The 16999-nt window shown below is 35.2% G+C and overlaps 1 protein-coding gene across 4 annotated transcripts in view; it reads left to right on the top strand.

The window, feature by feature from the left end:
- The window catches only part of VTI1A (vesicle transport through interaction with t-SNAREs 1A), a 377277-nt gene that overhangs the window by 59478 nt on the left and 300800 nt on the right, over positions 1–16999 (top strand). For all 4 annotated transcript variants that reach the window (XM_081231828.1, XM_081231829.1, XM_081231830.1 and 1 more), the window contains exon 4: positions 14630–14707. In XM_081231828.1, the coding sequence (XP_081087954.1) occupies positions 14630–14707 (78 nt within the window). The remainder of the gene's footprint in view (positions 1–14629; positions 14708–16999) is intronic.

Here is a 16999-nt window from a genome sequence, read left to right as displayed (position 1 = left end):
AAAAATGGAAGGCAAAATTGAGTCCCAAGGGCAAGGAGGAACTGGAATGGAATGGCAATCTGGTCTTTGTAGTCAGAAGTTTGGGTGATAACTAAGTGGGAGCAGAACTGAAGTGGCCATGTTGGGCAAAGTTGTGTGAGGCCATCTTAGAATAAAGAGCTGAGGTGGGCAAACCCAGAGTTTTATATGCTAGAAGAGTAGACTTGCTGGCATTCTCAATAATAATTATTATTATGATTAGAACAGTTATTATTCTTTAATTCCCAGTATGTGTTAAACACTGTATTGGTTGTTTTATAAACTTTACCTTGGCTACTACACAAGGCCTCAAAAACTTGCTTATTAATCATAACTAGAAAAGGAGGAACCAGGGATTTGAATCCAGTCTCGTCGGTTGCCCAAATTGGAGATCTGTTTAATTTATCATATTGTTTTTTCAAAGGACAAGAAAACAAATTTAAATTTAGGGCAAGTAATAGTATCTTGCCCTAAAACTCAACTAAAAATTAGTGCGTGTATATAATTTAATGTTAAATATATTCGGAGCAGAAATCAGAAAGAACAGAAAAATGAGTGGCCTCCTCAGCTTTACAGATGGTAAGATTGTGTACACTTTGGTTCATGGTAGAATCTGGAAGAATCCACTAATGTCCATCTCTGAGTATTGTTGGGGTTACCATGCCTAAAGGTAATTCAGAGGTGGGTCCTTCAGATGATTAAAGGATTAGAATATTAGAGAGATGAAGTAAGGTCCTGGGATCATTTTCCCTGCATGGAGAGTTGTGGAGTTGTTAGGTGTCTTCAAGTCTATGAATAAGCGTTACACCAAATGTGGTCAGCAGCTGTGGCTGGGCTTTACTGTATGTGTGACTGCAGGACCATAGATTTAAGTTTAATTTAGGGAAACAATTCCTGACAGTAATCGGTGACTGTTGGTAAACCTCCTTTGTGAAGGTTAAGGAATCTCCTTCCCAAGGTCTTTATCAGGTACATTCAGTGTGCCATGACGTCAGGGAGCAAGGCACACTAGAGGACCTCTCAAGGTCCCTTCTAGCCCTAAGGCCCTATCATTATTGCGTATTTATAGAGCGCCAGAATTGTCTGTGTTCTTCTCAGAGAATGGAATTACATTCAGTTCCAGTCCAGGGCTATCACAGTCAAAATTAGACAGATCAGCAATACCTTGATTGCCAAATCAACTCAAAGTTTAGTGGGCACATGTCTAACTATGTGAGAGTGTGTGTTCTCTTCAAGAACATTAGAGTATGACCTAAGAGCACACTAGAAGACCTTTAGTTAGTGCAAAACACTCCAGTGAAATGTGTACTAGGATCCTCTAGGCATTTCTGTAAAATAATAAATCATTTATTTGTTAAGCAATCTGATTTAGAATTATTGTCCTCAACACTTTTATTCAGAATGAAATGAAGGGAAAAAAGAACTGTACATTACCGCCAAACTGTTTTAAATGGTAGATAATATTCTGTCATTATGAACTGATAACTTTGAGCTTCTCTGACCAGGTATGATTTAGAGTCCATTCTACTAGCTGAACTTCAAAAGAAAATTACATTGCTAATTTAAAACTAACAAATGTAATCCTGCATTGTTACTGAAAAAAACTAAAAGAGAACAAACACCATTGTACATAATAAAAATTAATAGTTTAAATAGTCTGAATTTGAAAGGAGTAATGGTCTCATACTTTAGTTTAACTTGAGCTGTTATGTGTCTAATCAAGGATTTATTCTGGACATTAGCTAATCTCAGACATTAGCTAGTTGTAGAAAATTAGCTTAGCAAGAGCCTCTATCTCCTTATCCCACTAACCTCTTCATACTTTTTTTTTTTTTTTTTTTTTTTTTTTTTTGTGGTAGGCGGGCCTCTCACTGTTGTGGCCTCTCCCCTTGCAGAGCACAGGCTCCGGATGCGCAGGCTCAGCAGCCATGGCTCACGGGCCCAGCCGCTCTGCGGCATGTGGGATCTTCCCAGACCGGGGCACGAACCCGTGTCCCCTGCATCGGCAGGCGGACTCTCAACCACTGCGCCACCAGGGAAGCCCTATCTTCATACTTTTTAATCACTTTAAACTTTTTATTTGGAACTAATTTCAAACTTTCAGAAAAGTTTAAAGGATAGCACAAAGAACATACATATACCCTTTACCTAGATTTGCCTATTAACATTTTGTACTGTTTGCTTTATCATTTTTGTATGCTTTCTCTATTGATCTTTTCAACTCTATGTATGTCTATTTTTTTCTGAACTGTTTGAAAGTAAGTTACATATATCATGCATCTGTTCATGTTTTTAAATTAATGTAATTTTATAACTTTCTTCAAAGTAAAAATATTTTTTCTCAGATAGTTCTATCATTTACTAAAATGTAGAGGCCATTTGGAGCATTATATTTTACCTTGCTTTTGTCCTGTTATCTATTTTAACTACCATTCATGAGGTCCTTTTCATGTCGTATCCGGACTCTACTATTTTTTTAGATTGTCCTTTAATAAAATCTAAAGTCTTGACATAAGTACCTGTTGCTACAACATAAAAACTTATAGCTATGTCATGTGACATATTACAGAATTTTGTAAAGTGCTAAATTCTTGTTACACAATTTTGATTGAAGAGAACTCATTTTCTAATGTAAATGCTTGCATTTAAGTAATTGAACTAATTAGATTTCTATTTAGTAAAATTACATTGGTTCAACTGAAGTTTTTGATCTGTAAGTTTGTTTATTTTATGTGTCAGCTCGATGTGGATTCCCAGGGTTGAATTTGCATGTTTGCTTATTTCCTTCACAGCAGTGTCTGATCCTACAAGTCTAAGAATGAATTTCACTGAAAGAGTAGCTCCAGAAGTTCCATAATGAAGATGCAGCTTATAGAAAAGGGAACGGGATTCAACTCAAACAAAAATAATAGGGGAGGGGATTAAACTGTTTTATATACTGATGGGCAAATCGATGTAATTTTTAAGCTGTGAAAATTTTATTACTTTTTCTTTACTGATATAATTTATCAACATCTTTAATGTCTAAGATTAACACCAACTTATAATAGATCCTCTGACTATTTTTCCAAATAGTCTGAGGTATGGAAGAGATTGGGTGTAACTGTGATAAGGTCAGTTCTCTAAAGTTTTCAGTTATTCTTTGTGAGTGTTGAAGACACAGAGCCAGAATCAGTTTAGACTCAGGGAGAATGATGGGTTTACTTCTCAGATTGACTATGTTGTTGGCAGAGGCATCACCTGCATTCCGCAAAGGACTAGAGATCAGAGAATAAACTCAAAATGCAACACAATGTTAACTTTTTCATGTAGCTGATGAATTTTGACTTGGAATTTTCTTAGAAAGCCTCGTTCTCCTCTGATAACATGTAATTCCTGTCTGTTAGCATTTTTTTTCTTGTGTGTTTATTAGTATTAAGCATATTTCGTGCTTACTTCATGTTAAACCACTGCCAGAAAAACTAGACAGAATTAGTTCCAAAAATACTTTTCTTTCTTAGCACCCACACACAGGATGTGCGCTCTATAGTAATTCTTATTCATTTGAAATAAAGCCATTTGTTCCTGTCAGTAGAGGATAGGTTTGTTGTTTTAAATTGCTGGGTTTTTGGTTTTGTCGGCACGTTCCCCAATACAAATTGAATGGCTGACAAAAATCTATCTGTATGACAGTTCAATCTAGATAAGTGCCCTCTGTGCCTAACGGTACAATTTGGGGCCTCAGACATAAAAGCAAACTGAATGCCAGGCTTGTCGCAGAGCTTCTTCATGCAGATAACAGAAATAATCCACATTCCTCAGGTCCACAAATCAGAAAAACAAAGGGGAAATGTGCATGCACATCATCTCATTTGAAAGGGTGGTCTTTTAGCTTCTATATCATGAAAATTGGAAATATCTAACTTAGGAGAACAGTACAATAGCTGATAGGACATATGCCTACATTTGAAATTAAAGAGAAATGTGGTCTTGACTTATGAAGTTAGAGAGAGGTCTGCTGCTTAGCATTTTCCCATAGTGTATTGGCTTTTGTCGAATGAATTTGCTTTCTATTTTAACATGCCTACTCTGAAATAAGTTACATCTTTAGACAATGATTCTTTTATAGCTTTGATATTCTGCTACAGATAGGGTTGAAAAGGTCTCCTTTACTCCCCAAGATGAGGCGCTGAGAATTTGTACCTGTTGGCTTACCTCTGCCTAAAAACATGTCCGTCTTTCCATACAAGTATCTGTCAAATATAATTCATATATAAAAAGAATGATGAAATATGTGGTAACAACAGTTATGGGGAAGAATTGGGACTAGTGTATAAGGTAACAGACATCCTGAAGATATGGCTAAGGGCCCCAGTTGTAGATATTCTGAAAAATAAGGGTTTAATCCATAGGGCTTGGTGATTGGATTTGGAGAGTAATGGAGAGAGTAGGAAAATCTTTAGGATTTTATCTGCGTTGACTATGTACATGGTAACACCATACCTCAAATTAGGGAAAACAGGAGGAAGAGCAGCATATAGGAGAAAGAAAATGCCCCACTTTGTCTGTGTTAAGTCTGAGATGCCTTTTGATTACCTAAGGCACCAAGTAGGAATTAGATTCATGCAGAAAACATGTCTTTGCCAGCCTCTAGGTGGTGGTTAGAACAACAGGTATAGGTGAGATCAAACAGATGAGTGAGAATAGGGCTAAGGATGGAGACCCAGGGCATACAGAGAGAGCAGTTACGATGAAGGAGACTGAGAAGGAGAGACCAGAAGGATAGAAGGAACTTCAGGGGAGGGTTGTGGTGTAACTGCTAAGGAGAAAGTGGGCAACAATGTCAGATGCTATTGGGAGGTCTAATGAAAAAAGGACTGAAAAGTGGCCATTGGAGCCAAAGTTGGTACAATTTGTGCAACAAAATTAATGAAGTAGTATTGGCTTATAAGCAATTAATGAAGTAGTATTGGCTTATAAGCCATAGTATAAAATAAATATCAATGAGTTCATACTGATACCAACTAATGATTGAATAGACAGATCTCCCATGCCAAATAATTTATGTTGATACTCCTTCCTCAAGGAGGTGGAGCATAACTCCCCAGTCCTTAAATGGGGGTTGTGCATAGTGCATACAGTACAAGAGGGAGGAAGAGAGTAGCTTTACAGTGGAGAAAGCTGATAAACATCTCCTCAGCCAGGTGATCAAGGTCAACATCAACAGTGATAAATCATGTTGATAGTCTGTACCTTTGATATGATGTTGATGAAAATAGCACTTTGCCTCTGTGGTCTTCCTCCCCAAAACTTATAACCCCCGTCTACTCATGAGGAAAACCTCAGACTAATCCCAATTGAGGGACATTCTACAAAACACCAGTACTCTTCAAAAGTATCAAGGTCATCAAAAACTAGGAAAGCCTGAGAAATTGTCACAGCTAAGAGGAGCCTAAGGAGACATGACACCTAAATGTAATGTGGGATATTGGATGGTGTTCTGGAACAGAAAAAAAAAAACATGAGGTACTAAGGAAATCTGAAAAAAGTGTGGACCTCAGTTTATAATAATGTGTAATAATGAACAATTGATTCATTCATTATGACGAATGTACCACAGTAATGTAAGATGTTAATAATAAGAGACACAGACATACAGAAAAACGTATGGATACCAATGGGGAAGGGGGGGGTAGGATGAATTGGGAGATTGGGATTGACATATATACACTATTGATACCATGTATAAAATAGGTAACTAATGAGGACCTACTGTATAGCACAGGGAACTCTACTCAATGCTCTGTGGTGACCTAAATGAGAAGGAAATCCAAAAAAGAGGGGATACATGTATACGTATAGCTGATTCACTTTGCTGTGTAGTATAAACTAATACAATATTGTAAAACAACTATACTCCAATAAAAAAAGAATAATATTAACATCAAAAAGATAATAATAAGGGAAACTAGGTCTAGGTTATATGGGAACTCTCTGTATTATCTTTGTAACTTTTCTAGAAATCTATAACTATTCTAAAGAAGTTATTTTAAAATGATTTTGTCCACTAGGAAGTCATTGGTGTTCCTGGGGAGTCCTGTGGCGTGGTAGGAAAACATCCAGTTTGTTGGAAGTTGATAAGCTGCTGGGACATGAATAAGTGTAGTTAGTGCTTGTAGTATACTCTTTCGAGAAGCTTGGCTAGGAAAGGAAGAATAAAGAGCAGTTGGGCATTAGCTGGGGAGTGTAGTATAGGGTAAAATAACCTTTTAAAATATTGAAAGTTGGGGTACACTTAAAAATGTTTGTGTTCTTAAAGGGAAGAACCAGTAGAGAGTGACACATTGAAGATAGAAGAGAAAGAACATTTACTTGATGAAGCAAAGCCCCTCAGTAGGCAGGATTTTATTCTGTTCAACTGAAAATGGAGAATCTTTTAGATTCACAACATGTTTATGAATCAGGTATGAATATTTATATTTACTTAATCATATTTTATAGTTTTGGGTCACCCACGTATAGAAGTAATCTTCAAAATATTTCCGTAGAGAATTTGGGCTAGTAGAGTTTTGTTTTATTGGCTGAGCATCACAGTTATATTGGCTATATTCATAAAGCATTAAAAGGTATATTGTACACTTCTGAATTATGAGCACTGTAAACTCAAGGTAACACAGCATATTCTTTAATGAAGAATCTCTCACAACATGGGTCCAAAAGTAAGTACCAAGAAAAAAAATATTGTAAAAATTGTTTGCTTATGAGATGGCTGGTTCCAAGCTAGAATTTTAGAGTAGATAAATCAGGAGTCACCAGCCCTCACGGGTAAGCAGATAATTCTTAGCACATCTTAATAACTGGTGTGGCTCCTCTCCTGCCATGAGGGTAAATTATTGTTGTTTATGATGTAGCCTTTGAAGATTCATCTTGAAACGTATCTCAGTTACACCCATAGGTGTGGTTGTGACTCACCAACTGAGGTCAGACACTTTTTCCTATCAAATAGAACATTCTACCTTCAGCATGTGTCACCCTTGGACTTTCAAATTTATTGTCAATATTCCAGATGTTAACAACAAAGTATAAGTAAAGGTTTGTTTGTTTGTTTGTTTTGGAGGAGGGTGACAAGAAACAAAATCTACAGACTAATCAACTTTATAGCTGATGATACATTCATAGAACTAGGTGAATGGTACAGCCAACCTTGCTCTGGGGAATGGGTGATAAGACACCCCCAGCCTGTCTTGGTGGTCTGGTAAAGTGAAAAGAGCACTGGCATTGGGAAACGGATTCTGTCCTCCTTCTGCCAGGTCTCTCCCGGGTGTGTGGCCTCGGGTAGATCGCCCATCTGGCTTGGAACCTCTCACCTCTATGTTTGCAGGCTGGTTTAGATGATGCTGCATGTCACTGTCAACTATCAGATTCTGTCATTTATGTGATAACCTCAGTGACAGTTACATAGAATCATCAAGATCATTTGTTCTTGGATGTCTGGATCACTTGAAACTACGACTGTGGATGGATTTTCAGTGAATGAATCCCTTTTCCTTCCTAATGCTAGGCAGATTACAGAGGGAAACCTAGATACAAGTTAATTATATAAATCTACATACTTTATTTGGTAATTCTTTTAAAAATATAAATAAAGCATCTGTTATATAGCATTCATTTATCACAGTATCATTTTCCAGTGGGAATGTATAGGGTATTTATACATCATTATCAAACAAAATAATGAACATTTTGACGTTTTGATTATTTCAAGTACAGTATGTGGAGTTATTTTATATTCAGAAAGACTGTAAAGAATTAGACTTCCTCTACTGCATACTTACACTGTTCCAGATGTTGACAGCAACATCTGGGCATTCTATCATGAGCTGATTTTCTGAATGAAGTAACTTAATTATTGATTGACAAACTAACATGATATAAGACACAGACACACTATGTTCAATAGCGGCGTCAAAGTTGTAAACTATAAACATATGCAAGCAAGTGGGGCCATGATTCTAACTAACTCAAGTTGCATTTTGAAACACTAATGTTAAACTTAAATTTCAGGCATAAGTTTAGAAATGCTGGAGGAGGAAACGAAGAAGTGCAGTTACATCATTTCTGGGCTGTCTGTTTTGCAAATCATTAAAGGATGTAGTGGCAATGTGGTCAGAGTTCCTAGTATAAATAAAAGTCTATTCTAGCATTGTGAAACATAAATAGAGTCATTCCATATGGATTGCATATGGGTTTGTATGAGTCTATATGTGTATATATACAGATATAACCTCATCATATGGAAATAAATATTCACATGTGATATTAAAGCTAAATTTAAAAAAATAATTAGGAGAAAATGTGGTATGATTTATCTTATTAATTATAGCCAAAACATAAATATCCATTTCAAACACATAAAATGTTTTGAAAGTACAAGCAAAAATAGCAAATAAGAATGATTATAATAGACATTTGTAATTGTACTTTTTTGAAAAAAATTTCCCGTATTACATACTCAAGAGCAATGGGTTATTTTAGTGTTCGCATGGTAACCTGCTTTTCCAACTGCTGGTAGCCTAGCAGCAGGGCGTGTTAGTATTTTCTCTCTGGTGGCTTGCATATGGTCCATTGGCCATGAGTTTATGATAGATAGAAAGTGTGCTTTCCCTTTATTAATGCTACAGTATTGGTGACATGTGGCATGTGCACTTTCCAGTGAATGAGTTTGACCTTTAACTCTAAACAGTCCCTTGAGCAAGAGCAAGCCATGTTTAGTGGAATGACTACTTAGAAGAAACAGATTGGAAGTTACTTTTTCTGATAGCATTAAAGAAATGCAGGAAAGTTTTTTGTCATTGAAAGTCATCCAAAAATTGTGGAACCATAAAATAGGAAATTGGGCAAAACAATGTAGTAGTAGAATTACTGGATGAAATAATAGCATTTTTTAAAGCAACTTTTGGTATATATTGGCAAATCATTTTCATCGAAAGATGCACTAATTTATACTCTCAGTCATGTATGTGTACTGGTTTTATTGCATCCTTTCCAATATTATCAACTAATATTTAGTTGAACATCCTTTGCAGGGTTATCACATCCAAGGTATTATGATAGGCTTCCATTTGTTTATAATATTTAAATCTTCACAAAAGCCCTGGGAAATAAATATTGTCACCACTTTTTTAGGGATTGAGGGAACTGATGTTCAGAAAACTTAATTTTGACCAAGATCACATACTGAAATGTTACTTCTGTTCTTTTCACTCAGTGCCCTGTGCTTTGTCATCCTAACAACTTTCCAAGGATCAAACATTTACCTAACAGTTTACTTTACCTTTACCTATATCATGTAGTATGGTATGTTTTAATCTTAAATTGCTATTTGCTAGAAATTAGTACAGCACAGAGAACACGGTCATAAACAAAATTTTGTAAATTCCATTTTATTTTTTTCTCCAAAATTTAAGTTTCCTGTCCTGGATTGATGAGCCTTTTTAAGTCCTGGGTCAGAGGTAGAGTAAGGATGAAAAGTTGAAATCGCCAGCAAAGAAATAGAAGTAAAGTTAAAAATGGAATGCCTTGTTCCAAAGATAGATGCTTTTTAGAAAATGCCATCTGGGTATTATGGAAGTATGATATTATTTAATTAGAACCAGATAAAATTAGGTAAGAAATGAGTACCAGCAACTATATGACTAGCTAATAAATATAATTTCACGGTATTCTGTAGCTATCCCAAAGTGTGAATTGTAACAGGAGCAGTTAAATTCTTTAGAGTAGTTAAATTCTTTGGCTATGAAAGCATAACAGTTTTTAATAGGTGTATCACCTGGTAACCTGGGGCATTATTAAATATATGGAGACTGAAAGACATGGTAGAAGCAATGGAAAAGTCTGGCCAGGCTGGGTAATTTGTTTTAGACCTATGGAGAAATCTATTAACCATTTCTTCTATAGACCAATTTGATTAGGAAGTAGGACAAGCTGTTCTTTCATTACTTACCAAAACCATACTGCACTTTGTATCAATTATTTGGCTGTCTGCAGCACACAGATTAGAATAAAGGGCTTTCTTAGTGTTTGTGAATGTTGCGGATTGCTGATTAGTAATTAAAGTACTGAATGAAGAAAATCAGGCCAAAATTGAATGGGAATGAGAAAGTCTTAATTCTGTAATACAGATGTTGTCTTAAGCGGCCCATTCAACATAGTAACATTCTTCATAACCCTGGAGTGTTTGCCTCCCATGTAAAACTCAAATCGAATGCCTTAGAGATTGCTTCCTCTCCCATGCCTTGTGATGTAGCTGTATGGGTATTAATTTAGTGAAATATCCTGTCTGCCAGGTGTGGGAACTAGCTGATTTTATTGTAATACCAGATCATTACTTAATTCATATGCAACAGAGTGCAGCACATGGAAAGCATTATAAATCTATTTACAGTGTGGCTGGTCTGATGATAACATTGTATTAAATTCCCAGGTGAGGCAATTTAAGCAATTGCTTTGCCATGTGCACGCCATGGAAATTAAATTCTCATATATGTTCTAGTAATAAACCAACTTCATTGTTATGCTTATGCTAGTGGTGGGTGCTAGAATCCTCATTCTGGTTACATATACCCTGTTTCACATGTAGAATCTTACAGGAGATGGTACACAGATCACAGTTCTTAATTAGTTTAAACTAAGTTAATTCATTTTGTTTCTAGTTTAGCAGCGCCTGTCCAGGAACACCTTCAGTTCAGTTGGGAAATGTTAAGGTCAAGTAGATAGATTGTTTCAAGCAAATTTCCAGAGAGAACTGAGCAAGTGTATCTGTTTGAACTTGGCTTTAAGAGAATCAGCCAATCAGTATGCAGACGTCCATCAAGTAAAAAACTGCTTGGAGTCTGAAATTCTTGCTTTCATAACCAAAGACTCACTTTTGTCGTCAGTTTAAAATAACCATTGAAATTTTGTGCATCATGCCTTAGGGATAACAATCAGTTGTTAATTTGTCATTTTTTTATGGTTCATATACGGTCTGTATATTTCTCTGTCCAACTGTGTCTAGTCCACCTAAGCATATAAGTTAGAAGGAATAAACTTTACAAAAACACACAACTAAAAGTGAGAAATGTCCTTGTATTTAACTCTGTGTGTGTGTGTGTGGCAGATATTGTCAGTTGAAGCTTTTCCATCCTTATGGTACAGACCTGAAATTGCAATAGATTACAAACTGCAGAGAGCTTCTGTCTTCTCCAGAAGCCACATATAAAGCACCAGTAGACAGTAGTAACTGACAACTAAGACTAAAAATGTTGACAATTTCTTGATTTGCCTGGTTAGCTTATGTATAGAAGTCATTAACTATTTATAAAATGCATTATGAATTGGGTTCCTTCAAACTGTAGCTGACTGTGTGACATTTCCAGCTCAAATTCTCATGCTTGCATTTGGCTAAAGTACAGATTTTATACAGTTGATAATAAAGCAAAAAATATTTTAGTTGGTTTATAAAGATACAGTAGGTGTTTCAGTTTCATTAGCTTTGTCTGCCAAATTAAAGTATGACATAGTACTTAGCAATGTAGAGTGACATTTTTTAAAAATTCCACAAAGTGTAAAATATTTTATTGATATTTTGGAGGAAAATTCCATAAAATAAGCAGTTTGTCATTCAAAGTAATTGGCCTTTTTTTGGTATTCAATTAGTTTAGTGATGATTCTGCAGACTAAATTACAGTTGATTAAAATCAGCTTATTTAAAAATTCAAACTATAAAAATTTAGGAGAAAATACCAATATCATGCATTTAAATATAATTCTTACTAAAGCAAAGTGTTAATTAAGAAAAAATTTTTATAAAGTGATACTTGAGTGTAAAGAGTTCAGTTTTCAGCATTAGCTGTGTCATTTTCATGAGGAACTATTTCTGATATTTGAAATGAGTTGTCTTTTCAATCAATCAGAAGAACATTTTAAGGGAAGTCAGTCCTATCAGAGAACATTTTATAAACTCAGCATATCATTTGCTTAATTACATCCAGAAAGCCATCCCAATGAGCAGTTTTAACCATCCCAATGGTAAAGAATGACATTTATAGGGACCACCCTTCAACTGTGGATAAATCTTTAGTTCTCTGTTGCTGAGCATGTACACCCTTAATTGCTGGTTTTTAAAAGAAATGGATTCTAACCAAAACAAGATTAGATATTTAGGGATACATGTTTATAATTTTCTTCTTCTTTTGAAGTACATCAAATCAAAATAAGAATATAATATAATTAAACAATCTATGCCAATTTGTTGGTATTTTGGTAAAAAAGGGAAAAACAATCTCCATATGATATTCTTGCATCTGTGGAATGTTTTAGTCCCCCATAGTGATGAAATGAATAATTAAAAAGGCAGCTCTGATACCACAGCCTGTTTAAAGGTTCTCATTTCCCTTAATGCTGTAAAATACTAGTTTGAGACTAGTTTGAAGCTAGTTTGAAACTACCATAGCGAGGAGCTCCAAATGGGCAAAAGAAAGGTTTGGCTTGATTGAAATATTGTGGTAAGGCCATGAAGTGTACTGTCCTTGTAATTTAGCATTTTTCAGTACGATATGAAGTCAATAGAAATAGCTAACTAATAGTAGCTTCAGTGAATACAATAAGAGAAGCCAACCTAATATCCACTGTTTGTGGTGGTAAGAAGTCTGCCATATTCAAAAATGAATGAGTTGGATCACTCCTGAATAGTTAAGACATCTGATAATAGATGTCATTACTGACTGACCTGACGTCAGTCTAATGACCTAACTTTTCTATTTTGTCCTTTCTGCAACATGGTTGGTTTCATTTATCTACTGCCAGAGTATGAGATGCACATTTGTAGCAAGGAAGGGGAGCTTGGGGTAGAGACTTAGGGCAGGAGGGGATTCCACCATCTCCTTTGTAACATTTTGCAATCTTTATATTTTTTTTCCTGAGAGTATTCAGAGGGTAATAAAATGAGGAGGAAATTTTGTGCAGTAGAATGAGTACTGAGCTGTAAGTCAGGACCACAGAGTTCTAGTCTCAATTTAACCAAAGCTACCTTTAGAATTCCGCAAGACTGATTTTTTTTTCTCTAAAAAAATAAAAGGATGTCTAGGTTTATTTATTTTTATTTATACCCCATTCAGCCCCTTTCAACTGGATTCTACCGGAGAGTTAAACCTTAATGCCCTAAAGTTTCTATTCTATGTAATGAACTAAAATCTCTCTCATGTCCCATCTTTGGGAGAATTGAGAAAAACAGTCACTGAAATCATTTTCTGTATTTTGTGGTTCAGAAAAAGAACCCCAATTGAGAAAGGCAACTTTAAAATGATTTAAAATCTATTTGTTTTTCTTGTCAAAAGTCCTTTTAAATTCTAATATAGTAGGATTTTATGTTTAAGATATTATGATCTCTATGTGGCAAAGCAGTGTTACTCATTCACTGGTTTAAAAATCTAATTAAAAATCTTGTTGACTTCTGCTCACGGATTATGGATAGTCCTTTTAAACTACAATAATTTTTCATATCACAGTTGAGCAGGTAAGAAATATTAAGTGCTAAACTGTAGACCCCAAGTGGGAAAAGATTACTGTTTCCCAACTGCCATTTTTTAATTGACTGTTTTTGCTTAGTTAGTTCAGAAGCAGAAAAGGCAGCAAAGTAATCTGTAAATCGGCATTTGGGTCTGAAATAGTGATGCTGAAGTAGGATCTGAGGATGGCACTCTAGCTTCACAGCTAATTTTCAGAGCTTTTTAGCTTTTCCAAATGTGTGCATGTTTAGATAATTCATGAATTGCTTGCAGACATGTCCCTCTGACTTTACAGGTAAAGGTAGATTTCTTGTAAAACAAAATTTCAGTGTGTGAAAAGTCGATCCATAGCCTGCTTGTCTTTATTTATTGGAATTGTGAAAAGCTGGCTCATAGCCTACTTGCCTTTATTCACTGGGATTGGGAAATTTAATTTGTTTTACCAGATGCACACATACACACACTCCCACTGCTTTTCCTTAGGCCATTTTTATAGAGGACTTGGAGACATTTAAATTATTGTTTGGAAACGGCACATGCTTTTAAATTCTGGTTAGTAACATCACAATAATGAAAGAAATAAGGATATGCTATTTTCCAGGCATTCCAGTGTATAGTTGGAGATATAATATTATCCTAGAATTAGAGATTTTAGAAAACCTATATTGTAGAGTCCATTTCCTGCCACAGTATTAAAGACCCCCATATACTCTTGTTTTAATTACAATCTGGTGAGTGTTGCAGATATACAGCTATATAGTTGTATTTCCTTTAGCTTTGTGGTCTGGTTTGAATGACTCTGCATGGAATAACATATCAGTTCTGATCCGTTTGTGAATATTAATAGAGTACTTAACACAATGCAGAGTTTTCTTCCATTACTGGCATTTGAGAAAACTTCTAATTTACATTAAACTCCTCAAGTTCAAGAACTTTGCACAACTTTGGTTTGCACATTTGAGCAAATAGGTTTCCATTAGGGGGCTCTCGAGGTTTGAGATGATCAGCGTTGATACCAATAATGCTTCGAAGCCTTTACTTTCTAACGTTCATCTTGCTCTCTCCCTTTTTGTTTTGTTTTATAGAAAAGGTCACGGATTGCCTACAGTGACGAAGTACGGAATGAGCTCCTAGGGGATGATGGGAATTCCTCAGAGAACCAGGTAGAATGCTAATCAGGAAGGCCCGGTGGGTGGCTGGAGGGTGAAGGAGGTCACTGGCACACTGGGCTCTCAAGCTGCTCCGTAACAGTATTAGCGGCAACTCATGTGGAAGCGATACTGTTTAATGCAAAGCTGGAGTCTTAATCAACTTCAAAATGTTTCTTGGAGATCTTACATTTAACCCTTTACCTTGTGATCACTGTCTGCTATCTTTTTAAAAAATCTTTTCTTCTCTTTTCTTTATTATTTAGTACTTAAGGAATAACTTGAAACACACTGTTTGCAGACAAAGCCAAGGTCCTCACCTCAAACACATGTAAAAGGAATAAAAAAGTACATAATGCAGCTTTGATAATAATGCAGTATAATTAAATCAACACTTGCAGCAAAACAAATGAAAGTAAGCTTTCAAAATTCGACAGGGCAGCTCAGTCTCCTATTGTGTAGCTTCTTAAAAATACATTCACCAAAATGCAAATTGTAAGCACCAGTGTGGAACTTGGATACTCACATAAAGGTCCTGCCCCTGTCAAATAATGAAGATGATGATGATGATGATGATAGTGGTAGCAGTAGTAATAAGGAAAGGAAAAGTCTTCGCAGTTTAAGATCTGCACAGGCAAAATAATTAAGACATAATTTCTTCTTAAAGAGGCCTTACAACTTGGTTGTCAGTTCTCACTGGATCACACAGTAGTGTCATGAGTCTAACTAATATCCCACTTCTTTCTTTGAATTAATATTGCAGATTTCATGAATTCATGTAGATAATATATATGACTTTAAAAAAATGTTTCAAGAACCTCAGAGTAGAGAAGATTTTAAAAATGTCTCAAACAGTCCTAGTGAGTGATTCTCTTTGACACTTTTAAAGAAAATAAATGATAGGGAACTTCAGAAGCAAGACCTGAACGTGTTTATTAATGTTACTTTGGCAAGTCTAGTAAAAGTCTGTACTCTCTAAATAAAAATGAACATAAACCATTCATTGAGTAAACCAAAATTTTAATAAGATACTAAAATGTAATATATTAATATTCATTATAAAAATTACATAATAGTATTTACCATTTCAAGTAGAGTATAAGTTTATATATGCTGAAATTATATTACTGTCCACTAAAATGTTAATATTGTAAACAGGGTTGTTGCTTATGTGATTAAGGCCCCCATCTGTCCACCCCCCAAAAAAGGAGAGGAATCACTGAGCTGATTGTGTTTGTTTTTGGAAAGATCTTACCTCCTCCACTATTTGGATGTTATCAGCTTGAGTTCAGACATGTAAACACATTAAGATTTGACTTGGGATTTCAGCTTCCCTGATTGAAATGTGAGAATAGCTAAGGGAAAAAAAATAAGGAGCACATTAAACACAAAAGCGTGATGTGATAAAGAGTTTTACATATAATAGTTTAAATAATGTGAGGATGAGAGCAAAACATTTTTTCTTCCTATTTTAAGTGAGGTTTAGATTGCTCATACCTCTTGAGCGAATCAATCATAATTTTCTATCTTTACTGCAAAAAAACTATATTTTTTTTGCAAAAAAAAAACAAGTGAATGCATAGTCCCCATGTCAATTCTTTAAAAAGCTACAGATCTTTCCCTCATTTGAAACTACTGCCTAATATAGAGGAAATAGAAAGGAAGGGGGTGTTTCTAACTCAGACTCCTTTATTGTAATGGATGTTGTAGTACTGTGACAGGGATTCTTTTTTTTTTTTTTGAAGCATGTTCCCTTCTGTTAATGGACATTTTATGTGCCTAGAACATTTGCCTTATATACATATAAGAATGACTTTTTTTTAACGCCTAAAGAAAAATATTCCACAAAAATAGATTGAGTTCATATTTTCTGAATTTCTCAAATTATATTCCTGTCACTTTAAAGTGATTACTCAGAGATTTCCCCTGGACTTGTGTAAATCAAACTTACAAATTCTGGAAGCGCTTGGAGAGCCTGAAGTTTAGTCGTAAGGAGCTGTCACTTCAATAAATAGAGTATATGATGAATTATAGTCATGAGACTGTGGAACTGTTAGATTATTACTTATGTGAACTTTTCAGTCTAAAATTTGAATCAGATTCGAAAGTTCAAAGAGACGACACTTAACTTTTTGGATATTTTGTTAACAAATGTAGCAAAATTTCCATATCATAATGAGGGCTTTATGTTTCATTTTTGAGGCTCTTTATCATAATACAGGAATTAAAATCCCTAAAACTATAACATATCCTTAACCAGGAATGGTCACTTGAGACTAACTCTTTATTCTGCATCAGTATTCATTC

Source organism: Mesoplodon bidens, assembly GCF_964165515.1.
Source record: "Mesoplodon bidens genome assembly, chromosome: 1".
Lineage (NCBI taxonomy): Eukaryota > Metazoa > Chordata > Mammalia > Artiodactyla > Ziphiidae > Mesoplodon > Mesoplodon bidens.
The sequence above is the reverse complement of the archived record's forward strand: the minus strand, read 5'-3'. Positions and strand labels throughout refer to the sequence as shown.